We start from the raw sequence: 26,768 nt of genomic DNA, 5'->3' as shown, positions 1-26,768 counted from the left end.
ATTGCATTCCAACAAAGAGATGCCTAAGAACGTAGTTCTTTATCCCACTCTGCATAAAAGCACATAAATGACAACAAAGGGAATGCATGGAATAAATACCAGTATTCTTCCATCTTCGGAAGGAAATGATATTCGGTAAAATTATATGCATTATATAATACGTACTTACCAGAACAGGTTCATAAAGATAAATGAAATAGAGGGAGAACTTGATACATCACTGTGACGTACAAAGCGTAACTACGAACATTGTGGTCAATTTGGTAACGATTTGCGGAAGATAAGTAAAACTTCAAATATCATTACCAGTAAAGATTACATTTTGATTTACAATTGGACCTAAACAGAAATGAAATATTTAAAGAATATACACATTTTAAGATTGGTTCAAAACGTACAGTTTTTTTCTAGCCTTGACAGAAATGGGAACACATTTATTAACAAGCTTTTAACGACGCGAAAAAGATTGCAAAAAAAAAAAATAACATTCACCAAGTGACGTCCCGAATGTAGAAGATCCTTCCTGAGCTCTAAATCTCACGCAACTTTTTGCTCTTTTTCAATCATGAGCACGATTGAGAGAGGAATGAATGATGTTTAACGTGAAATCAACTCCGGTCGTGCACGAAGCAAGAATTGACCATAGACGTATGCCGTCTGGAGTGAAATGCTGGTGGGTGCTGGATTTGCAGAATTTTGGGACTTGGTGGAGGATGCGATGGTAGTTTTCCCAATTTGGGGCATCGCCGAGGAAGGTGTTGTGCGGATGATGCCTCCGTGGGTTGTCGGAAGGCCCGCCGGGGGTCGGAGGTCGTGCTCGACGAACGGAAGGTCGTCGGGTGGTGGGTCTGGGGCCCCCGAGGTCTGGGAGGGTCCCTCGTCAGTAGAGGCCGCGGGCCGCCGCGGCTGCCGCCAGCGCCCCCAGGCACACGAGCTGTCCCGACGGCGCGTGGCCCGAGATGTGCTCCAGGTTCCGGCCGACGCAGCTCATGGACGCCAGCGGCATGTTCTGCACGCTGTACTCGCGGTGCTCGTGCGGCATGGTGCACACGGTGCGCTTCTTCTGCATGATCTCGTCGTCCTTGTCGCGCAGGTTCTTCAGCCACTCCGTGTACCAGCGCAGCTCGCAGTCGCACACCAGAGGGTTGTCTGCAGGGGGGAAAACGGAATCGCGCCGTCACGCAACTTCGCAGCGATTCACGACGTTCACTCAATACCAGCACAACATCCTTTCATTAGACGGAAGAGCAATGTGAGATGGATATGAGAAAATGTCAGTTATAAAATTTGAAATCGTAACAAAGGTGATCATTATAAAACAGTTACAGAGAGAGAATTGCTAAAAAAAAATTATAACCTCACAAATGTGTTTACAATGCACCAAGGGACAGGACTTGCCAGTGTACTGTACTACTGTTCTGTTCAGGAGAAACTGGCGTATGATGTGAAAATTGAGTGTATGTTCAAGGGATGTTTTACACTTACATCAAAATTTCACCAGTTTACGGAACAGTTATCTTCGCGTTATTTTGTGCTGTACAAAACCACATTGTGAATCTTGCAGTAAAGGATATGTTGGCGGAGTCTCAGGCTATCAATCAATTGAACACCGATAAAAACATCATTTTAAAACTGTGAAATGACACTATACAAAATGACTGTACCATGTAGTGTGAAAGTGTACGTCGAAGAAAACTCAGAGAAAGAATAAACCATAGGTGATGCTGACAAAACTGCGGGAAAAAATATTTAGTTTTTGTTAACCAATATTCAGGACTCATAACTTCTTCAGACTGTTGATGAAAGGACTACTGTACGCTGGGTCAGAGGTGTGATAAAAGGTTTCATCAACACACTGACTTTTAAAAAGTATGTTTTAAAGGTTTTGCATGGAGATAATTTTGTTCCTGTATCTGAAGTTTTGATTCTGCTCCTTTGTTTACTGATTGCTTAACTTTTATGTAGTCCTTCCCTTGTTTGCTCATTTTTCTAGTTGAACTATGAGACATATACAGAAATTGCGTGCTATGGACCTAAAAGCAACCTCTTTTTTTATTTTATATATACATTTTGTTAGCTAGTTAGAATACAGTGAATGGATGATTTCTTATTTTGCGAACGAATAATTAGTATTTCGCTCAACTTATTAAAACTTGTCGTGCTTGAATACTATTGGCTAAAATACTGTGCTCACGTTGTAAAAATGGTTTAGTTAAGGATTTAGGAATAGTTTCGGTGTCACATCAAGTCAAATTGTATATACATGTAAAAACCTTCTCTCTCTATCTCTCTTTCGGGTGCATTTTAGTGCAGTGCTACCCAGACAGAAGTGGAAAGCTATCTTTGGTGAATTCATGAGGGACAAAATGCGTCAACGCAAAGATAGTAGTTGCCCATGATGTCGTTGACTCTGATCATTTACAAGATTTGCTTTATTACCTCTTGTATGATTGTACATACAGGCACACCAGAAATACAGCACTATTATACAAGAATGGAAAGATTTTCTCAAGTAGTAGCCGAAGGGGATCAAGACGCATTTACAATTGGTCTATATACATTATGTTGATGACTTGAAGAGTGTCCAAGATTTGTGTTATTAACTCGGGTAGGCCTATAAGTGTACATTCATGAGCACTAGATGTTAAGTGAAACTCAGACAGGAATGGAAAGATTTCCCCGAGGAGTAGCCGAGGGGCATATAGTCGGACTTCGAAGGTGGTCTTTATCTATGATGTCGATGACTCTGATCATGTTCAAGGCATGTTTTATTACCTCTTGTATAAGCGCACATACACCTGATCTTAACATGACTGGCAGGAAAGGAAAATGTTTCATCAAAGATTGGTTGAATTGTATAGAGGTACCGCGCGAAGAAGGTTAGCCATGACATCGAGGACTCTGAACATGTCCAAGATTTCCCTTATTACCTATTGAATAAGTGCTTGCACATTGTGTGTTAGACATTCATTGGAACCTAAACAGGAACGGAAAGATTTCACCAAGGAGTGGCCGGGCGCAGGGATGCCAACTTGAGGTTATCCCCCCCCCCCCCCAAAAATTTAAGGGGAACCAAGATGTAATGGGGGTTATTTAGGGGGATTTTTTAGCGGGTACATTATTTAAGAAATTTTTTGTAGGCGTGAAATTGAAGTGTATATTTTGAAAACAAGGTGAAAAAATAACAGCAACAAAAGTGGCGCTGGTGGCTGAATTCCGCACTACGACCAAGAACAACTTGCTGGTCAAGAGAAATCCGTTTTTACTGTTACCATTCAACGTTTTCACGTTGTAAGTTGTCTGGTTGAGGTTGTGTCCTTTAGTTTGTTGTGTACTCGCGAGTTTTATTGGATTGCAAAGTAAGTCGTTTTATGTTTTTCTGTGGTGCCAAGGAATAAAAAAAACAAGAATAAGATTAATTATTCGTGTTCAAATCTTTTCCAGAATGCAAAAAAAAAAATATATCAGAAAAAATATACGAATTGTTGGAATACCGATCCAGAACTTCAAGGTTCGTAAACATGTATTCTTTAAACCGAAATTAAATTCGTACTTATATAAAAAATTGTAGATACTGAATGTTATTTTTCAAAATGATTATGCTCTGTTTGGGCAGAAAAATAAGAAATGTAAGGTTCAAGAGAAAATAATTTTAGCTCTCAAACAGGATGTCCAATGAAAACTTTAGAGGTTTTTAATCGAAATCTAGGGGGATTTGAAGTTGCTCGTAGGGGGAACACTCTGTAGGAGTTGGCATCACTGGGCCGAGGGTCGTTTACCCATGATGTCGATGACTCTGAGCGTGTCCACGATGGGCTCCATGACCTCCTCGGGTATGTGGCTCAGCTTGTTGTTCTGCAGGTTGAGAGTCTCCATGGAGTTGAGGTTGTCGAAGCCGAGCGTCGGTAGGACCTTGATGCTGGAACACACAGGCACACCGGGGACCCCAATCAAGCTTCTGCGCCCGTGCAGCAAGCAAACTGAAGTCCTCAATGTACTGCTCCACAAAACCACCAGGTTACTATTCCATCAAGCCTCAGAAGATAAAATCAATTATTTTTTGATAATAAAATTTATAAAAAGTACTGGGTTTGGACCCAGCGAGGTCAATCGATTAAAAATGGCGACGGAGCCTTCCTCCACGGAAACCTCCGGCAGACTGACCTCTCATCACTAATGCCAAGGTAGATATTACATCAGCCACTATGATGTCATGGTGGCCATCTTGTTTTCGTCTGCTGGAGGCCACAATCTTGGATTCGATGTATTTTTTTTATATTCGTTTAATTTTCACCCGCTATGAGTGCAGTAAATATTATTTTGCCAGGACGCCCGCCATATTGTCTACCGTCTTGGCCGCCATCTTGACAATCTGTACTTCTTTAGCTGGAAATTCGGAAAAAATTCTAAAAATATAAAAAAAAATCACCCAGTAAAATAATGATTAATTCAATCAATTACAGTGCTCGCTTCGATCCATGACTGATGAGAAAATGTTTTTTCTAGGTAAAAACCACATATTTAATAAATCTTGTTCAAAATCCTAAGAGCTACTTAAGTTTCTCATATTTCAGCCTCCAATAAGCCGATTATGACATAATGACCACAATTTTGTAAATTTTTATTTAATGTCCTAGAAATCTGGAAAAAAATCCATACTTCATCAAAAACATTCAGCACTTAATTTAGTGAATGATTAGAAAGACCATGTTTATATATACCAGTCAATCGAAATAAGCCTAACTGTTAGTCAACACTTGCCGCTTTGAACATGAACAGTCGAATGAACTCAAGTTCATGCGATCTTTGGTCAAACGGATTCCGGTTTCTTTTGGCACAAAGCTTGGACTACTAATCCTGAGATAGTTCAATCATAAAAGTGAAGCAGGTGTTTATGGGATTGAAGTCTACTTTGCTACCTAATGAGTTAGCGAAATAATCGTGGATCTGTCCGTCACGCTGAAGGCTATTTCGGTAACATAGATCTCACAGTCGCAGCTAATGTACACTGTGCTACATAAAAAAAAAATCGAAAAAACGACATGATCTCAACTGAGAGAAATAAATTCGTTTACGTGGACGCAGTGAACCGGAACTAAAAAATAATAATAAATAAACTCCGCTTCCATTCTCTGAATTCAACTTTAGTTCGTTCAGCTGGTAACCGAATTTAGCGTCGAAGACAAGGTTAAAACTAAGTTAAGGGTATTTCTCATCCGTTCGTAGAACACAGTAAAGTAAAAAATAAAAGTATTTTGGTGGAGAGGTTTTTTTTTTCAAGCGGAAGAGAAGGCGGGTTGTAAGGCCAAATCCGGCCGTACTTAGATTACATTAACCTCTAGGAGAAAGTTAGTGAAAGTACTGAGAAGATAAAAATAACTACAAGCACGGCAAAACCGGAGGAAATAAGAACCGTCTTTAAAAAAAAAATGTTTTTTTTTTTTTTTTATATAAACTTTATACATCCTTATCCGTAAATCTTATTTTAACTCGACAGAGACATTGCTGGGATATAAATATGCCCTCGCATTTCCAACCCCAACCCCTTTCCACCGACCTTTTCCTCCTCTTACGCAATTGCTGTGTGCTAAGTGAACTATATAAATAATTTTTCCGTCGGTCACAGTGATGGCGTTGCGTGCATTCTTCAAAGATTTCACCTTAACTTAATTAAGAACACTGTTTAAAATTTAACCAGACACCTTCGTAAATTTACTGTTATCTTCGTAAATGTACGGCTGTCAAATTCACTTCATTAGAACATGGTTTCACAATAGTTATCTTGAAATGTAACCGAAACCTTCCAAAAATTTTCACGTCTCCGACAGAAACATTCTTCTATATTCTGCATGCTTGTTACTTTGTTTACAACATACTTTAGAATCCGGGAGTGAAACTATAGAGTAATATCTACGAAGATCCAGTTTTATGATACTTTGCATAAACTTAGTGCATTAAAAGGCTTGTGTTATTGTTTAAGTTTGGAAATTTGGCGTTTGTAATTGTTATCAGTGTACTAGCGCTTAATCGAACGTTCAAAAAAATCTCTTTTTTTTATTTTACTCAAAACAGTGTAAATATATATAAAATTTATTTATTCCTGTAAACATAATTTAAATTTCAAAATTACTTTCAAGAAACTTCGAGCGTTTAAGGCCAGGTTTTTAAACTACGTAAGAAACGAAAGTATGCAAGAAATGAAAGACACGTGTTAAAGAACGACATATTTAAATACGCATTTATAAATTAAGCAAGATGCGCAAACGCAATGCAAGCATTAGCTAACTTTCAAATTCTCGAGTTTTGGCTTACGTTTCTGCCTTCTATATTTGAAGTGTGGAACACTTTTAAAGATGCAGAAGTAATTTGTAAAGAAGGCTACACTATTATATTTCATAAAACCCATCACGTTTTCATTTAGTAAATTATCACACAGCGAAAGCAAATTATGTAAACTTTTAAACATTATTATGAAGAATTTTATACGTTTAAAAATTTTTTATGAAAATAATCCCACTGAAGATTTTTCTTCATATTTAGATTTTCAGTTTCTACGGCGAGCTATATCTTGTGAAAAAAGTTTTTTTTATAAACAAACATGTTTTTCTTTCGCGTTTGTTGTGTGTAACGTTTATACACTCTTGTATTCCTTGCGAATTTTATAAACCCAGCCATAAAATACTTTGCGCGTGAGTTACGGAGTGTTGGCTTGCGAGATTCGAAGAAATAAAAATTATATATTCTGTTATCGAAAAATATCATAGAACCTTTAACCTAGCGACGTTTCTGTTTCAATGCGAAACACGCTCCATTAATGTACGAAAGTAAACATGGCCTAACTTTGTACTGTGTATATCCATATTATATTGAATATGGCCGATTGACACAACTTTGCAACCAACACGTAGAATTTAAATTGAGCAAAATACTTTCTGGAAGAAAACCAGCTATCCCGTTCTCAAATTTTTATTTTACTTCTCACATATGCAAATCTTTACATAAATAAGCTATTTTGTTAAAATTAAGCTCAGTGAAACTATTTTGTAGTTTTTCTATAAAACAAACAAATTCTTTTTTAAATACAAATTTACTAAAATATATCTTCACAGTAAAATTTTAATACAAACAATTAAGTGTCCAACAGCATTATGCTTAAAGATGTACAACGCCTATTTTACTTCTAACGTTAATTATTATAATATTTTGGCAAATAGTACTGCAAAAAAATAGTCCATCGGTTGAAAGTTATAATGGTTTAACGCAAAGAAATATGAGTTCATTCAGCCCTTCGGCAACCTGAAAGTTATACGCTTTGGCTCTTCTGCATAAAAGCAGGATTTGTGTAAAATACATTAAACTATATATTTTTTTAACATTCGGTGTGCTGTCGCATGCTGGTTGATTTCACAGAAAGCACTAATGTAATATGCGCTTTTTTCGGCACCAACTTACGGTTAGAAAACAACTGAACAACACTTACAATTATCTGTATTTGGCTGTCTCAAAATATTGTTACCGCCTTATTTTTTTATCGACCAAAAATATATTTTCTTATTTCCACAAATTATGAAATTATATTAATTAAGATTTAACGTCTCGCCGACATCTAGTAATTACAGACGACGAGAATGAATGGTTGGGTGAAACGAGACTGACCCAAGGAAAACAAAACTCATGACAATGTCGGCCACGTTTCCCACCGGGAATAAAAACTCGAAACGCCTTGTTACGATGCAAATAATATTACTTCTCAAAACATCGCCTTCAAAATAAATTTGATTTCAACAATGTTTTTGACCACTTGGCACTTATAAAATTAATTGTTGGGTAGTTCTCTGAATTTCTTCAAAATGTTGGGTTATTTTGTAAAGTTACCAAAAGGTACCTATCAAACGTCCCTACATAATGGCGGAGAGATACGCAATGAGTAAGATAATTTATATCACTATACCTGAAGGGAGTTATGAAACACACACACATCTTAATATATATAAATCTCGTGTCACAATGTTTGTCCTCAATGGACTCCTAAACCACTTATTATAATAAAATTCGCACACCATGTGCAGTTCGATCCAACTTGAGAGATAGGATAGTTTAAATCTCAAATTATAGTCGCAATTTTAATTTATTGCGATTTATAAAAGCGAAATACCACTCACTGACTCACTCATCACGAGATCTCTAAAACTATAAACCCAATTGACTTGAAATTTAGCATAATTATTCATTTTGTGATGTAGACGTTCACTAAGAACGGATTCTGCGGAAATCCGATCCCAAGGGGAGTTTCGGAGGGGGGTGGTGGGGGGGGGGGGGGGGGGGGGTAATATATCAAAATTTCCATTTTTTGGTAGGAAATCACCATGGCAATGGCTGTTGCTTTGTTGATGCTTCATTCGTCTCTATGACAACGACTATTTCATTGTTAGTGCAGTCCTCATCACCGTTGAAATTTAGCTGGTATCTAAATATCAAAAATTACCCTTTTTTTTCAAGTATTTATATTTTACAGACTTGAAACTTCACAGTAATGTTCCTTATGTTACGCAGGATGACATTTTCCGAAAATTAGATCCCATGGGTGGTTAAAACAAGGCATGCCTTCTGCGTCTCCATGGCAACGGGCATCGCGCGGCAGTGGCGTACCCACAAGGAGGGGCATGTATAATGAGCGGCGCAAGAGTGATCTGCCTGTAGACTGCCGTAGCGAAGTACGGGTACATCAGTTGTACGTTGCGTGCACGAGTCGGGAAACCATCGGTGCTATTCATTTTCTCTCCGGTACATTATACAGCATTGTAATAAATTTTCACTGATTTTTTTATTATTTACCATTACTGTAAATGGGTGATGTGGATTAATTTTTTTCCATTAGTATAGCCGTGCGAAGCCGGGTCGGGCAGCTAGTTCCTTATAAATAATTCTATTTTACTTGGCACTCCAAAGTCAACTTCAATTTCGGACGAAGTGAATTTTGTAGCCAGAAGCTCAGGGAAACGTAATTATTTGGCCGAAATTGTATTATTCTTGTAACTGTTTGTGAAGTTGATTATTATTGTTGTATGCATTTTACTTTCAATTAGGATACAAGAATTTGCTTCCAGACTGCAATAAAATTATAGTCGCACATTAAAGTGGCTATCTGTAACTCTGCTTACAGATGACTTTTTTTTTATGTGTAAAATCTTAGCTCACGTTATACGGTAATTTCGTGAATGCGACGGATGTCAAGAAACGGAAATGTGTAACAACCACGGTGTTGCCATCTGTGGCGGATGCCACGAACCAAAATTCACAATGACAAAAGGGAAACTCTATAGTAATAACTTTTCTAATGAATATTAACAAGATAGGCATTATTTTAAAAAAAATCTTGTCAAATATCAGTTCCAAAGACGGGGTTCCGTTATTTTTCAAATTTTTTTAGCCTTTATCTTACCCGTTTCTTTTTATAGTTTTAAATTTCGGTCTGCTACTCAAAAGATTCAACAGTCGACAAGCCGCTCCGGCAGCGAATTCTATTGAAGGGTGCGGAAACTACGTGTGATCCGCGTCCAGAAATGTAGGTCTTCGGAAACACGATTCGCTCACATTCAACACGCTCGGCATTATTTTAAAGGAATCCTACGACGTTCAATTTCGTGTTTTGAGTTTCGTATTATAAGCGTGTGTGTTTGCGACACGAGAACACGTGGGGTTGTATGTTAGACACATCACTGGCGAGTACCCGAAAGACATGCTCACATTTTACAAATCCTCCCCCCCCCCCTAAAAAAAAAAATTAAATATCATAAAAATATCGACATTACCGGGGAGATAGATACTCCCGAGTAAAAAAGACCAGTCTGTCAGCAGATCAGCTTCAGAGTTCCAAAGTTGGATGCGTTGGAGATCGATTTTGAGGAGGAGTGCATTGTTAATGGTCATTCCTCTTGCCTTTCTGGCCCACAAACCCCCCTCCCCCCCCCCCACCCTCTTCCTAACCCGTCGATCAATGGTTTCTAAATGTGGACGCCGGGAGCGACCGCTGGGTCGAAGAGGGGCGAGGGTGTGTGGTGTGAGTCCGGGGTGTGCCTGCCCCCCCCCCCCCCCCCATCCCACCACAGGTACGTTCTGGTGGCGTCTAACCCAAGAGTAGATCCCTTCAACTCGTTCAATTATGCATGCCGCTCCTCCCTCCCCCCCCCCCTTCCCTAAAGTAGGAACCACTCTCGACAACGACCCGCGCCGCTGGTGCAGCTAGCTACCCGCGAGCTGAAACACGCCCCGGATCGTCACCGAACCTGACAAGTCACCGCGCGCGGCATGAATTTTTAAAAAAGGGTGGGCGCGGGGGTTTGTTTATAGCTCTCCAGAGCTGACTCCCGCCGCGGCTACCAGCACACCTCCTGCGCTTCTGACCTCTCCTCGCGGGCTGAATGTACCGGGAAGCCTAACATGCACATTAAGTTCTGCCATTCCCGATTACACCCGAACAATTCACCTTCGGCCAGCCTCGGGTTTATTTATATATATATGTATATATTTATCTGTTTATTTTAATGCAGCTATACTAACCTAACTAGCCGTCTATAGTGTTTTAAAGTGTTTTAATGTAGCTAACCTAACCGACCACTTTTAATATTTGAATTCATTTTTCCTGCGCAAAAATAAAACAAATCCCAAAGTTGGCCGAAGGTGAATTGTTCGGGTGTAATCGGGAATGGCAGAACTTTGTGTGCAACTTAGGTCTCCCGAATGTACCCGGCTAGTCCCGCATCTGCTCCACGGTGGGAACAGTTCTCTGCAGACAGCCGCTGTCAGCTGCGTCCTCTCTCTCTCTCCATTGCTGTGGATGGTACGAAGTTTGTACGATTTTTCGTTCAATGAACGAACGTACCGAAAATGTGCCATGACGTCTTTGTTTATAAATTACTTATTGACGTGACAACGTCTAATAAATCTACGAACGCCGGCTGCACGCACGAAAAAGTGTCTCGTAACGCACATTGTCACGTTACGCTCATGGTACGCTTGCTCCGCATGTATCTCTCTTCCACTCGATTGGAACAACCATCGATTTGACTTCTTCGAGGCACATTAAACTTTAAACACTCCCATTCGTTTCCTGCTTTTCCTATCATCGTCCTATCCTTAACAGAATAACACAGATTGGAAGAAGTTAAATAGAAAACGTGTATAAAAGTTATAGTTAAAATAATCTGTTCGTTAAAGTAATAGACATATTTGAATTAATGAGTGTAAATAAAAGTAAATTTATCAATTAAATTGGAAATTTTAATTCACTCCTTCTTTGTATCCATACAAAATAGTGATAATTCAATAAAAATTATTCAATTTTATTCATAAAAGTATGAAATAATTTCATCAATGTTTTGTTATGACATTGTCCCGTTAAACTATCGTCCGTAAACCGACTTTACAGACAACCAATTTTTTTTACTATGCACATTATAAATTACATGCACTAAGCACGTGTCCCATACTCAAGAGAAATCTCGTAGGATGCTAGGAAAAGAAATTAAATAATTGTGCTTTGAAAACTAGTTAAATAGGTGTTTGTGCAGTCATTCCCGTTAAAGATTTCCTACGGAATTTTTATTTGAAATATTTAATTTTGCCACTTTTCTTTAAATTTTTTTTATCGTTGAAATAAATGCAATTTGGTGAAATTTAACTCTCAAGCTTTAAATCAAGACTTGCACAATTATTCAACAAGAAATTGTGAAAAAAAAAGCAATTATTTAATATTTCCTATATTCAGGCCAACAGTGAATAGGATAAAACTCTTATTTCTAACCGCTGGAGCAGTAAATTCCTTAGACATAAGAATCCTTCTATAGCTAAATTCACATCGTGAAAGCAGAAATAGAAAAAATTAAATCATCACTGCACATTTAAAATCGCAAACCACTGTTTAATTGTGTTTTTTTTTTCAACTGGCGCATTAGAATAAGGATTCGTAAGTCTCTACCGCAGGTTTGGTAGTCACCACTTAGGTGCAGTTCCAGAACCTCCTTCATGACTCCTTTCCCGACCGGGTCTTCGTGGCTGGATAGCTTCTCCCGAAAGGACCTACCCCACCCGTTATCATCAACACACACACACACACACACACACGCACAAACACACTGTCTCTGTCTTTGTCTCTCCTTATCGGGGAGAGATGCGAAATACGGGCGATGGCAGAGCAAAAAGAGGCCCTTAGGAGGTTTGGGAATACGCCTTCCCCAAACTTCACGAGCCCCGGGAGAAGCTATTTATGTTTCTGCGCTGGATGATATACCGGGCTGTCATAATGTTACGTCATGGAAGAATGCGAGTGTAGTGTGCATTGTAAATATTTCAGTTTTTCACTCCGCGCTTGAGTTCGGGTGCGCAAACGTCAGTGAAATATCCATCGCAAGAAATTTTACCAACATTTATGTTGAGCTAGAAGGTGTGGTTCCGTGGAACAATCGCTACCGTCATTAGGTTAAATTGATGACTATGTAAAGCCATATATCTTCATATATATTTTTTTCTACTCTGAACGAATTAAAATATGTCATGAAAAATAAATTTGCTATGAAAAACCATAATCGTTATGCAAATGTGGAAACAGTTTTAAACTAGTCTCATGACAAAAACTTTTTTGTAGCAAGTTAAAATTCGTTAAATACTTATAACAAATAAAAGAGAAATGTCTATTATTTTGTTTTAATACATATATATATATATGTATTAAAACAAAATAATAGACATTTCTCTTTTATTTGTTATAAGTATTTAACGAATTTTAACTTGCTACAAAAAAGTTTTTGTCATGAGACTAGTTTAAAACTTTTTCCACATTTGCATAACGATTATATATATATATATATATATATATATATATATATATATATATATATATATATATATAACCATGGTTCATCTTAAACAATTAAATTTAAAAATGGCTGGTAAAAAACTATTTCATTTTTAAAATAAATAAATTAACGAAAGGACAGTCAGGTTAGAAAATTATATTCTGTTTGTAAGAGTCAAAGAAGACTATGATATATAAAATTACTTATTATTTATTAAAAAATATAGCAAGAGGATAATGAAACGAATTTAAAATTCAAAGTTGAGAATTTTATACAGGCCTATGTGTAAAATTCAAATGTATATTTTAAGAGGGATGAGAGGAAAGAGCATTTGAAAACTCAAACAAAGGAAAAAAACTTAACATAGTATAATTTCAAAACTCGGCAGGAAAAAAAAAAAGGACATTATTAAATGCATTGAATTTCAAGTCAAATGTGGCTTAAATAAATTGTGGAATGAATGTTTTCTGCCTCTTTATTACACCGTCAGTTAAGTGCGATGATTGAAAAATTAGTGAATTTATTTTCATTAAATTTTCATTATTTCAGGTTTTCAGGTTTTGTACGAGACAACTTACAAATATTTAATTTAATTGCAAACAGAGTTAAATATTTTTTTTAAAAAAATGAAATATGTAAACATAAATAAATTTGCATTTAAAGAATATGTTAATTATTATTTAATATCGCTAATAATTTTTATTGAGTGGCTAGTCAGTAACCTGCGGTTTCGCTCGAACAATTTCAGGGTATTGCTGATATTTCACCATTGTAGGAAACGTGTGCGATTCATTCAAAATATTTTAAACTAAAGAACTGTACACAAAAAAGAATTGTCAGGTAAACAATCAATAAATAATTAAATTTGAAAGCTTATGGTCTGGGTAAGGCTTTAGTCAATTAAGTTCCACAACCACAGCAAAACGTGTCACTGTTATAAAATGATTCATAAAAATAATAATAATAAATAACGCCGTCATTTCCTATACAGTTTTCTGCAGAGTTGTTTCCCAATTATTTTTATTTAATAACTTTTTGACAGCGACAAGTTTTCTGGTGGTTGTAGAGATTTGTTCAGTTAAATATTTCCATACAATAAGTGTTACGCCTTAAAAACTTGATCCATCTGCAGTAAAAAAAAGGTGTTTGAGCTGTTTCAGCTCTATCTTGAAAGGCATATATATACCAACTGTGGGGAAGTACATCAAATCTATGTTTGTTTATAATGAATTTGGAGCTGAAGTTTTTTTATAAAATTTAATCTCACTCTGTGCTTAAAATTTTGCATGAAATTTTATTGTGAGATAAGTGCGAAGTCCTTTTTTTGCGCCATAATGCAGAAGTTTTTCTTTTTTTATTATTATTTCTGGTATTATTTGTGTATTTTCACGCCTTCTGAAGTTGCTTTAATGCCCTTTTTCTTTCTTTCAGAAAACGATATTCCGGCACACGCGAGAAAATTCATTCCACTCGCTTTCCTTGCAAGAATAACCCACACTGTTTTATTTGTTTGTGAACTTCCACTCAATCCGCGTTCATTGCGAGTGGAAATTGAGCAATTCAGCCGCATTACAACTCCTTCTGTGCACCAGATCGATCCAGCGACTCGTCACGAGATTATCAGAAGTGGGTTTCCTAACATTCTAAAGAACATTTCTCATCGTGAAAGTTCCTCCCATCACTTTCTTTTCACTGTGTATTTCAAAAAAGTTTCTTTCACTCCTTCAATCCAATCTAAATTCTATGTTCTTTCGGGCTGTCGGTTAGGGACACGAATTTTTTTTAATGCTTTTAACGTTTATGATTTTGCAAAAGGGCTTAAACGTTTGGCGAAATACGAGGTAGTCTTGCATGGTTTTGTACCAAGCTTCAGAAAAAAAGTCGTTTACCTGTATAAATTGGTTTATTTGTAACTTAATTTCATCTTTTAAGAAATTATCGATTATAGTTTTTTTTTTTTTATAAAAAGTAAACTGTAAAACTATTGGATCAATTTCAAAACTTCCTACGCTGTTGAAAAAAAGCTACATTATTCCAGACAGACATGGGCTATGTTACAAACATGTTTTAATTGTTTTATGTTAGATTTAGAATAGTTTGTAACTAAGAGCTGAGAAAAACAACAACAATTATACTTCTTTCTAGGTTCACGCAAGCTATTCCACTATTGATACAACAATCTAACCGATAATATAAAGAAAAGGAAAATAAAGTGTCCTTATTATGGTTTACATGCACGTGAAATCCACAAATATATCTGGAAAGTGAATATACTTTGAATTCATATTCCAGTTTTGTAATTAATTTTTCCGCCATTAACATTGTATTACTTTAAGTGATATTCGAATGTCACATACAAAAATATTAGTTGTAGTTTTATATTTATTTATGTATTAAATATTTTATAGTTATTCTTTACAGAAAACTTGGTGTGTTAAAATTCTTATTCACCCTTGTAAACCTGAGCACAAAAGTTGGTATTATAAAAGTCATCATTATTAAATAACTTGCCCAAAGTGTTGGTAGTTTGAAGAAAAAAAATATATATATATAAATAGCAACATAATGCAACAGCGAATGCAAAGGATAGTAATTTCATCTTGATAAACCTTATTTGTAAAAAAATTTATAAATACAAAGTGAAGATGAATAGAAAAATCCGAATTTAACATATTGTTTGATTTTTTTTTTTGTTCATTGATATTTACGTCTCGTTTATAACAACATTAGAGAATTAAGTACACAGTATTACAGAAAAGGAATAGGCCATGGTGTTTAGTGAGGAATCCTTCTCACATTTGCCTGGAGTGTATTCAGAAAACATAGAAAACTTTCAAAAAAAGATAGTTGTATTGAGATTTGACTGGGGTTCATCAAAATGCGATTACAGTGTCTTAACAGTGCATCGCCTTTCTACGTTAATATCCGGTCTTTCTACAAAGAGCAGATGACATGTAGCGTGTACAGGACGTATCAAAAAACATGTCAAAACTGTGAGCACTTCATAAGAACTTGTATACAAGGCAAAAATGTCAATAAACAAAGTTCCGGAAATGTATATTTTTTGCATATCACTAGGGACGTAACCACGTAGAATGAACAGTGTAAAACTTTTATAAATTGCATGTGGGTGATTGTGTGTGGAGCCTGAAGATTCTCTGATCCAACGTTTTTCTCTTGCTATTGCAACTTCACGGCCGGGGTAGAAAATAATTGTGGGAATTCGTACATTTCCATGATATTTTAGTCTTTTTTTAATATTTCTAACCTATTCCAACCAACCTTTCATTGTAATAATGATCAACAATAACCGTAAAAATCTACCTTTCCGGAAAAAATATAACTTTTTTGCGAAAATTTTAATACTTCGCAAAGATATTACTCATGCCCTATGTAAATGACCTTTTTTCACCAAAATTTCATTTGAGTTTCTATCACCTAGACTACAAAAATTTAAGCACATTCCGCAAAAAAAAAAATACAATTTCTTTTTTTGCGAAAGATTCACCTTTACGCTGCACAAACGAATAGTTAGTTCTGTGATGCGTAAAAACGGATTATTTTGGTTTCTGAACGTGTGTTAGTGAATAGTTAGTCGTTCGATCGTGTGCAGGGTACAGACCCACCATTCGCACGCAGTGGGCTCTGGACGTGGTGTGTACTGTGGTGTTGAGTCAGGGGAAGCCTATGATGTACATTCTATATTGCACAGACCCAAATACTCACGTTGGCAAGCCTTCTTTTCACAGACGAGAGAGCCAAACCCAAAGTTCCCCGAAGTTCATGCTCGTTTTTTTTTCGGTCTGTCTCATTGTATAAACCGGTGTGGCATTAAATTTTGCGGTCGATTAGGATAGGTTAGCTACATTATAAATACTTTAAAACATTGTGGAAGGTTGGTTATATTAGGTAAGTATAGCTACATTAAAATTACTGTAAAATCATTTTATGGTTGCTTAGCAAATAACTTTTTAATATGTAGCTATCCAGGGCTAGGAAACCGTTTACATGATTTCACAGTATCTTTAATGTAGCTATCCTAACCAAATCAACCGTCCACAATGTTTTAAAGTATTTATAATGTAGCTAACCTAACCTAATTGACCATTAGTTATCATGAGTTGTATATTTATTTACAATGAACCAAAAAAAAAAAAAAAAAAACGAAGATGCACGATCGGGCGTTTGGCTCTCTCGTCTGTGAAAATAAGGCTTGCCAACGTGAGTATTCGGGTCTGTGCTATATGGCATGTACATCATAGGCTTCCCGTTGAGTCAGTGTTTCCCGGTGTTCGACTTGGCGCATGCTCCCTTTTACCGAACCAGCAGGGGCAAGCCAGGGCCCCGTCCCAGCCCTTTTGATACCACAGCACTTGCAACACGAAATGTTTCAACTAAATTATTGCACGATTCACATCTATTTATAATAATAAAAATTAATTGAAAAAAGATTAATTGAACAATACATAATTTATTTATACATTCGATTCTTGAATAGTGTGTTTAGACAGATTAAAAAAAATCGATATATTCTCTTCATCCGTCAGTTAGATTTGAGCTATATTCAAGCTGATCGAGAAGTTAGTTATAAATCGATTATAAAATTTTTATCGAAAAAGCAAACAAATCAATACAAAAGCGAGTCAGAGCTATGTACATTATATCGGGTAAAAATTTAAAATGTATAGTGAACGTAATTATTCTTCTTAATTTTTTTTTATTTCTGCTGTTATGTTCTCATTTTTTTCGTCTGTTTGTTTTCTTCATCTTTATCTCCTCTTTTTCGTTTTTCTTTTTTTATATTTTCATGCATTGTCATCTACTTCTGAGCTACGGTCCAAATTTCAAGTATCTATCTCATCTGGAAGTTAGTTTAAAATCAATTACAAAATTCCACCTGGACAGACATACACGAAAGATAGTTAATAAAAATATGGTAATGAGACCCGTTTGTCTGCACCTCTAAGCGATTTTTTTTTGTGTAGGCATAGCCTACAGGCGTAGGTAGATTTAGAAGTAGCCAACCTATTTCTCCTGGTAATGTTTTGGAAACTTCTATAAACTCCTGGAACATTTTGAGAACTCAAGTACAAAACATCCTATATTTTCTTCAATATTCCAAAATGATATATTAAACATTTTCCTATAATCCATGGAGCAAAAATATATGGTATGTCTTTAATTCAATGCATCCAGCATTGAATAGCTTAGAACTAATTTCATATTATGCCTACTAAGGTAGTTATGGAACAATCTTTACATTCAAACATTATTTCTTTTTTATTTCCACTAATACGTGGTCATATATAAATTTTCCTTTAACCAAGGTTTAAGATAATATTACAATGGTTTAAAAGTGGTAGATAATAATTTAAGATTTACAGTAAATTAGAAATAATTTAATAGTGTACAAAGTATGGAAATTATTAATTTATTATAAAATCTTACCTTATTTTAAACCCCTGCAACAATGGATCATCTTATCAAAAATTGTTTTAGAAAAAAGGTTTTCGATAAACATTCTAAGATTAACAAACCGTTTATAATGGATTCAATGGTGTGCTAACTAATGTAGTTATGAATTAATTTTTGTATTTTAATCCCTTTTTATCCACCCTTTGCGGCAATTGTTAGTTGTATCAAAACTGTTTCAGACAAACGTTTATTTAATATTTAAAAGATTAAAAAATAATTTGAATTGATTTGATAGTGCGCCTACTAAGGGAGTTAAGAATTTTTTTTTTAATTCTTCCCTTCATTTTTCAACCCCTTTCAGCAATTGTTCGTCTTATAAAAAAATAATTTAAATCAAAGTTTAAGATAAATATTATGCGATAAACCAATCGACCTAGGAGTGAGGGAGGTCGGGCGCGCACACTAACTCGTTCTTCTGCAGGTTGAGAAAGCCATATTCAAAGAGAATGTCAAGATAAACCGCTCGACCTAGGAGTGAGGGAGGTCGGGCGCGTACACTCACTCGTTCTTATGCATGTTGATGAAGCCATAATCAAAGAAAGTGGAAAGATAAACCACTCGAACTAGGAGTGACGGAGGTCGGGCGCGCACACTCACTCGTTCTTCTGCATGTTGATGAAGCCATAATCAAAGAAAGTGGAAAGATAAACCACTCGACCTAGGAGTGACGGAGGTCGGGCGCGCAAACTCACTCATTCTTCTGCATGTTGATGAAGCCATAATCAAAGAAAGTGGAAAGATAAACCACTCAACCTAGGAGTGACGGAGGTCGGGCGCGCACACTCACTCGTTCTTCTGCATGTTGATAAAGCCATAATTAAAAGAAAATGTAAAGATAAACCACTCGACCTAGGAGTGACGGAGGTCGGGCGCACACACTCACTCGTTCTTCTGCATGTTGATAAAGCCATAATCAAAGAAAGTGGAAAGATAAACCACTCGACCTAGGAGTGACGGAGGTCGGGCGCGCACACTCACTTGTTCTTCTGCATGTTGATGAAGCCATAATCAAAGAAAATGTAAAGATAAACCACTCGACCTAGGAGTGACGGAGGTCGGGCGCGCACACTCACTCGTTCTTCTGAATGTTGATGAAGCCATAATCAAAGAAAGTGGAAAGATAAACCACTCGACCTAGGAGTGACGGAGGTCGGGCGCGCACACTCACTTGTTCTTCTGCATGTTGATGAAGCCATAATCAAAGAAAATGTAAAGATAAACCACTCGACCTAGGAGTGACGGAGGTCGGGCGCGCACACTCACTCGTTCTTCTGAATGTTGATGAAGCCATAATCAAAGAAAGTGGAAATATAAACCACTAGACCTAGGAGTGACGGAGGTCGGGCGCGCACACTCACTCGTTCTTCTGCAGGTTGAGGAAGCCATAATCAAAGAAAATGTAAAGATAAACCACTCGACCTAGGAGTGACGGAGGTCGGGCGCGCACACTCACTCGTTCTTCTGCATGTTGATGAAGCCATAATCAAAGAAAGTGGAAAGATAAACCACTCGACCTAGGAGTGACGGAGGTCGTGCGCGCACACTCACTCGTTCTTCTGCATGTTGATGAAGCCATAATCAAAGAAAGTGGAAAGATAAACCACTCGACCTAGGAGTGACGGAGGTCGGACGCGCACACTCACTCGTTCTTCTGAATGTTGATGAAGCCATAATCAAAGAAAGTGGAAAGATAAACCACTCGACCTACGAGTGACGGAGGTCGTGCGCGCACACTCACTCGTTCTTCTGCATGTTGATGAAGCCATAATCAAAGAAAGTGGAAAGATAAACCACTCGACCTAGGAGTGACGGAGGTCGGGCGCGCACATTCACTCGTTCTTCTGAATGTTGATGAAGCCATAATCAAAGAAAGTGGAAAGATAAACCACTCGACCTAGGAGTGAGGGAGGTCGGGCGCGCACACTCACTCGTTCTTCTGCAGGTTGAGGAAGCCATAATCAAAGAGAATGTCAAGATAAACCGCTCGACCTAGGAGAGAGGGAGGTCGGGCGCGCACACTCACTCGTTCTTCTGCATGTAGATGAAGCCATAATCAAAGAAAGTGGAAAGATAAACCACTCGACCTAGGAGTGAGGGAGGTCGGGCGCGCACACTCACTCGTTCTTCTGCATGTAGATGAAGCCATAATCAAAGAAAATGTAAAGATAAACCACTCGACCTAGGAGTGAGGGAGGTCGGGCGCGCACACTCACTCGTTTTTCTGAATGTTGATGAAGCCATAATCAAAGAAAGTGGAAAGATAAACCACTCGACCTAGGAGTGAGGGAGGTCGGGCGCGCACACTCACTCGTTCTTCTGCATGTTGATAAAGCCATAATCAAAGAAAGTGGAAAGATAAACCACTCGACCTAGGAGTGAGGGAGGTCGGGCGCGCACACACACTCGTTCTTCTGCATGTTGATAAAGCCATAATCAAAGAAAGTGGAAAGATAAACCACTCGACCTAGGAGTGACGGAGGTCAAGCACGCACACTCACTCGTTCTTCTGCATGTTGATAAAGCCATAATCAAAGAAAGTGGAAAGATAAACCACTCGACCTAGGAGTGAGGGAGGTCGGGCGCGCACACTCACTCGTTCTTCTGCATGTAGATGAAGCCATAATCAAAGAAAATGTAAAGATAAACCACTCGACCTAGGAGTGAGGGAGGTCGGGCGCGCACACTCACTCGTTCTTCTGAATGTTGATGAAGCCATAATCAAAGAAAGTGGAAAGATAAACCACTCGACCTAGGAGTGAGGGAGGTCGGGCGCGCACACTCACTCGTTCTTCTGCATGTTGATAAAGCCATAATCAGAGAAAGTGGAAAGATAAACCACTCGACCTAGGAGTGAGGGAGGTCGGGCGTACACACTCACTCGTTCTTCTGCATGTTGATAAAGCCATAATCAAAGAAAGTGGAAAGATAAACCACTCGACCTAGGAGTGAGGGAGGTCGGGCGCACACATTCACTCGTTCTTCTGCATGTTGATAAAGCCATAATCAAAGAAAGTGGAAAGATAAACTACTCGACCTAGGAGTGAGGAAGGTCGGGCGCGCACACTCACTCGTTCTTCTGCATGTTGATAAAGCCATAATCAAAGTAAGAGGAAAGATAAACCACTCGACCTAGGAGTGAGGGAGGTCGGGCGCGCACACTCACTCGTTCTTCTGCATGTAGATGAAGCCATAATCAAAGAAAATGTAAAGATAAAACACTCGACCTAGGAGTGACGGAGGTCGGGCGCGCACACTCACTCGTTCTTCTGCATGTTGATAAAGCCATAATCAAAGAAAGTGGAAAGATAAACCACTCGACCTAGGAGTAAGGGAGGTCGGGCGCACACACTCTCTCGTTCTTCTGCATGTTGATAAAGCCATAATCAAAGAAAGTGGAAAGTTAAACCACTCGACCTAGGAGTGAGGGAGGTCGGGCGCGCAAACTCACTCGTTCTTCTGCATGTTGATGAAGACATAATCAAAGAAAATGTAAAGATAAACCACTCGACCTAGAAGTGACGGAGGTCGGGCGCGCACACTCACTCGTTCTTCTGCATGTTGATAAAGCCATAATCAAAGAAAGTGGAAGATAAACCACTCGACCTAGGAGTGAGGGAGGTCGGGCGCGCACACTCACTCGTTCTTCTGCAGGTTGTGGAAGCCATAATCAAAGAGAATGTCAAGATAAACCGCTCGACCTAGGAGTGAGGGAGGTCGGGCGCGCAAACTCACTCGTTCTTCTGCATGTTGATAAAGCCATAATCAAAGAAAATGTAAAGATAAACCACTCGACCTAGGAGTGACGGAGGTCGGGCGCGCACACTCACTCGTTCTTCTGAATGTTGATAAAGCCATAATCAAAGAAAGTGGAAAGATAAACCACTCGACCTAGGAGTGACGGAGGTCGGGCGCGCACACTCACTCGTTCTTCTGAATGTTGATGAAGCCATAATCAAACAAAGTGGAAAGATAAACCACTCGACCTAGGAGTGAGGGAGGTCGGGCGCGCACACTCACTCGTTCTTCTGCAGTATGAGGAAGCCATAATCAAAGAGAATGTCAAGCTAAACCGCTCGACCTAGGAGTGAGAGAGGTCGGGCGCGCAAACTCACTCGTTCTTCTGCATGTTGATGAAGCCATAATCAAAGAAAATGTAAAGATAAACCACTCGACCTAGGAGTGACGGAGGTCGGGCGCGCACACTCACTCGTTCTTCTGCATGTTGATAAAGCCATAATCAAAGAAAGTGGAAAGATAAACCACTCGACCTAGGAGTGAGGGAGGTCGGGCGCGCACACTCACTCGTTCTTCTGCATGTAGATGAAGCCATAATTCAAAGAAAATGTAAAGATAAACCACTCGACCTAGGAGTGAGGGAGGTCGGGCGCGCACACTCACTCGTTCTTCTGCATGTTGATAAAGCCATAATCAAAGAAAGTGGAAAGATAAACCACTCGACTTAGGAGTGAGGGAGGTCGGGCGCTCACTCTCACTCGTTCTTCTGCATGTAGATGAAGCCATAATCAAAGAAAATGTAAAGATAAACCACTCGACCTAGGAGTGAGGGAAGTCGGGCGCGCACACTCACTCGTTCTTCTGCAGGTCGTGGAAGTTATAATCAAAGAAAATGTAAAGATAAACCACTCGACCTAGGAGTGACGGAGGTCGGGCGCGCACACTCACTCGTTCTTCTGCATGTTGATGAAGCCATAATCAAAGAAAGTGGAAAGATAAACCACTCGACCTAGGAGTGACGGAGGTTGGGCGCGCACACTCACTCGTTCTTCTGCAGGTCGAGGAAGCCATAATCAAAGAAAATGTAAAGATAAACCACTCGACCTAGGAGTGAGGGAAGTCGGGCGCACACACTCACTCTTTCTTCTGCATGTTGATAAAGCCATAATCAAAGAAAGTGGAAAAATAAACCACTTGACCTAGGAGTGAGGGAGGTCGGGCGCACACACTCACTCGTTCTTCTGCATGTTGATAAAGCCATAATCAAAGAAAGTGGAAAGATAAACCACTCGACCTAGGAGTGAGGGAGGTCGGGCGCACACACTCACTCGTTCTTCTGCATGTTGATAAAGCCATAATCAAAGAAAGTGGAAAGATAAACCACTCGACCGAGGAGTGAGGGAGGTCGGGCGCACACACTCACTCGTTCTTCTGCATGTTGATGAAGCCATAATCAAAGAAAATGTAAAGATAAACCACTCGACCTAGGAGTGAGGAAGGTCGGGCGCACACACTCACTCGTTCTTCTGCATGTTGATAAAGCCATAATCAAAGAAAGTGGAAAGATAAACCACTCGACCTAGGAGTGAGGGAGGTCGGGCGCGCACACTCACTCGTTCTTCTGCATGTTGATAAAGCCATAATCAAAGAAAGTTGAAAGATAAACCACTCGACCTAGGAGTGAGGGAGGTCGGGCGCGCACACTCACTCGTTCTTCTGCATGTAGATGAAGCCATAATCAAAGAAAATGTAAAGATAAACCACTCGACCTAGGAGTGAGGGAGGTCGGGCGCGCACACTCACTCGTTCTTCTGCATGTAGATGAAGCCATAATCAAAGAAAATGTAAAGATAAACCACTCGACCTAGGAGTGAGGGAGGTCGGGCGCGCAAACTCACTCGTTCTTCTGCATGTTGATGAAGCCATAATCAAAGAAAATGTAAAGATAAACCACTCGACCTAGGAGTGACGGAGGTCGGGCGCGCACACTCACTCGTTCTTCTGCATGTTGATGAAGCCATAATCAAAGAAAGTGGAAAGATAAACCACTCGACCTAGGAGTGACTAAGGTCAGGCGCGCACACTCTCTCGTTCTTTTGCAGGTTGAGGAAGCCATAATCAAAGAGAATGTCAAGATAAACCGCTCGACCTAGGAGTGAGGGAGGTTGGGCGCGCACACTCACTAGTTTTTCTGCAGGTTGAGGAAGCCATAATCAAAGAGAATGTAAAGATAAACCACTCGACCTAGGAGTGGGGGAGGTCGGGCGCGCACACTCACTCGTTCTCCTGCAGGTCGAGGAAGCCATAATCAAAGAGAATGTAAAGATAAAACAATCGACCTAGGAACGACGGAGGTCGGGCGCGCACACTCACTCGTTCTTCTGCAGGTCGTGGAAGTTATAATCAAAGAAAATGTAAAGATAAACCACTCGACCTAGGAGTGACGGAGGTCGGGCGCGCACACTCACTCGTTCTTCTGCATGTTGATAAAGCCATAATCAAAGAAAGTGGAAAGATAAACCACTCGACCTAGGAGTGAGGGAGGTCGGGCGCGCACACTCACTCGTTCTTCTGCATGTTGATAAAGCCATAATCAAAGAAAGTTAAAAGATAAACCACTCGACCTAGGAGTGAGGGAGGTCGGGCGCGCACACTCACTCGTTCTTCTGCATGTAGATGAATCCATAATCAAAGAAAATGTAAACATAAATCACTCGACCTAGGAGTGAGGGAGGTCGGGCGCGCACACTCACTCGTTCTTCTGCATGTAGATGAAGCCATAATCAAAGAAAATGTAAAGATAAACCACTCGATCTAGGAGTGAGGGAGGTCGGGCGCGCAAACTCACTCGTTCTTCTGCATGTTGATGAAGCCATTATCAAAGAAAATGTAAAGATAAACCACTCGACCTAGGAGTGACGCAGGTCGGGCGCGCACACTCACTCGTTCTTCTGCATGTTGATGAAGCCATAATCAAAGAAAGTGGAAAGATAAACCACTCGACCTAGGAGTGACTAAGGTCAGGCGCGCACACTCACTCGTTCTTTTGCAGGTTGAGGAAGCCATAATCAAAGAGAATGTCAAGATAAACCGCTCGACCTAGGAGTGAGGGAGGTTGGGCGCGCACACTCACTAGTTTTTCTGCAGGTTGAGGAAGCCATAATCAAAGAGAATGTAAAGATAAACCACTCGACCTAGGAGTGAGGAAGGTCGGGCGCACACACTCACTCGTTCTTCTGCATGTTGATAAAGCCATAATCAAAGAAAGTGGAAAGATAAACCACTCGACCTAGGAGTGACGGAGGTCGGGCGCGCACACTCACTCGTTCTTCTGCATGTTGATGAAGCCATAATCAAAGAAAATGTAAAGATAAACCACTCGACCTAGGAGTGAGGGAGGTTGGGCGCGCACACTCACTAGTTTTTCTGCAGGTTGAGGAAGCCATAATCAAAGAGAATGTAAAGATAAACCACTCGACCTAGGAGTGAGGGAGGTCGGGCGCGCACACTCACTCGTTCTTCTGCAGGTCGAGGAAGCCATAATCAAAGAGAATGTAAAGATAAACCACTCGACCTAGGAGTGACGGAGGTCGGGCGCGCACACTCACTCGTTCTTCTGCAGGTCGTGGAAGTTATAATCAAAGAAAATGTAAAGATAAACCACTCGACCTAGGAGTGACGGAGGTCGGGCGCGCACACTCACTCGTTCTTCTGCATGTTGATGAAGCCATAATCAAAGAAAGTGGAAAGATAAACCACTCGACCTAGGAGTGACGGAGGTTGGGCGCGCACACTCACTCGTTCTTCTGCAGGTCGAGGAAGCCATAATCAAAGAAAATGTAAAGATAAACCACTCGACTTAGGAGTGACGGAGGTCGGGCGCTTACACTCACTCGTTCTTCTGCAGGTTGAGGAAGCAAAAATCAAAGAGAATGTAAAGATAAACCACTCGACCTAGGAGTGACGGAGGTCGGGCGCGCACAATCACTCGTTCTTCTGCATGTTGATGAAGCCATAATCAAAGAAAGTGAAAAGATAAACCACTCGACCTAGGAGTGACGGAGGTCGGGCGCGCACACTCACTCGTTCTTCTGCAGGTCGAGGAAGCCATAATCAAAGAAAATGTAAAGATAAACCACTCGACCTAGGAGTGACGGAGGTCGGGCGCGCACACTCATTCGTTCTTCTGCATGTTGATGAAGCCATAATCAAAGAAAGTGGAAAGATAAACCACTCGACCTAGGAGTGACGGAGATCGGGCGTGCACACTCACTCGTTCTTCTGCAGGTCGAGGAAGCCATAATCAAAGAAAATGTAAAGATAAACCACTCGACCTAGGAGTGACGGAGGTCGGGCGCGCACACTCACTCGTTCTTCTGCAGGTCGAGGAAGCCATAATCAAAGAAAATGTAAAGATAAACCACTCAACCTAGGAGTGACGGAGGTCGGGCGCGCACACTCACTCGTTCTTCTGAATGTTGATGAAGCCAAAATCAAAGAAAGTGGAAAGATAAACCACTCGACCTAGGAGTGACGGAGGTCGGGCGCGCACACTCACTCGTTCTTCTGCAGGTTGAGGAAGCCAAAATCAAAGAAAATGTAAAGATAAACCACTCGACCTAGGAGTGACGGAGGTCGGGCGCGCACACTCACTCGTTCTTCTGCATGTTGATGAAGCCATAATCAAAGAAAGTAGAAAGATAA

General features: G+C 39.5%; 1 protein-coding gene across 1 annotated transcript in view; it reads right to left on the bottom strand.

Annotated features, from left to right (window-relative positions):
* Window positions 1-413: 413 nt before the first annotated feature.
* LOC134540331 (carboxypeptidase N subunit 2) overlaps window positions 414-26,768 on the bottom strand; it is a 48,620-nt gene continuing 22,265 nt past the window's right edge. The window contains exons 6-7 of the mRNA XM_063382993.1: window positions 3,780-3,919; window positions 414-1,149 (exon numbers count right to left, since the gene is read on the bottom strand). Of these exons, the coding sequence (XP_063239063.1) occupies window positions 881-1,149; window positions 3,780-3,919 (409 nt within the window). The 3' untranslated portion in view covers window positions 414-880. The remainder of the gene's footprint in view (window positions 1,150-3,779; window positions 3,920-26,768) is intronic.

The sequence above is a fragment of the Bacillus rossius genome, chromosome 16 (genome assembly GCF_032445375.1).
Source record: "Bacillus rossius redtenbacheri isolate Brsri chromosome 16, Brsri_v3, whole genome shotgun sequence".
NCBI classification, from domain to species: Eukaryota; Metazoa; Arthropoda; class Insecta; order Phasmatodea; family Bacillidae; genus Bacillus; species Bacillus rossius.
This window is presented reverse-complemented; position numbering and strand designations above follow the sequence as displayed.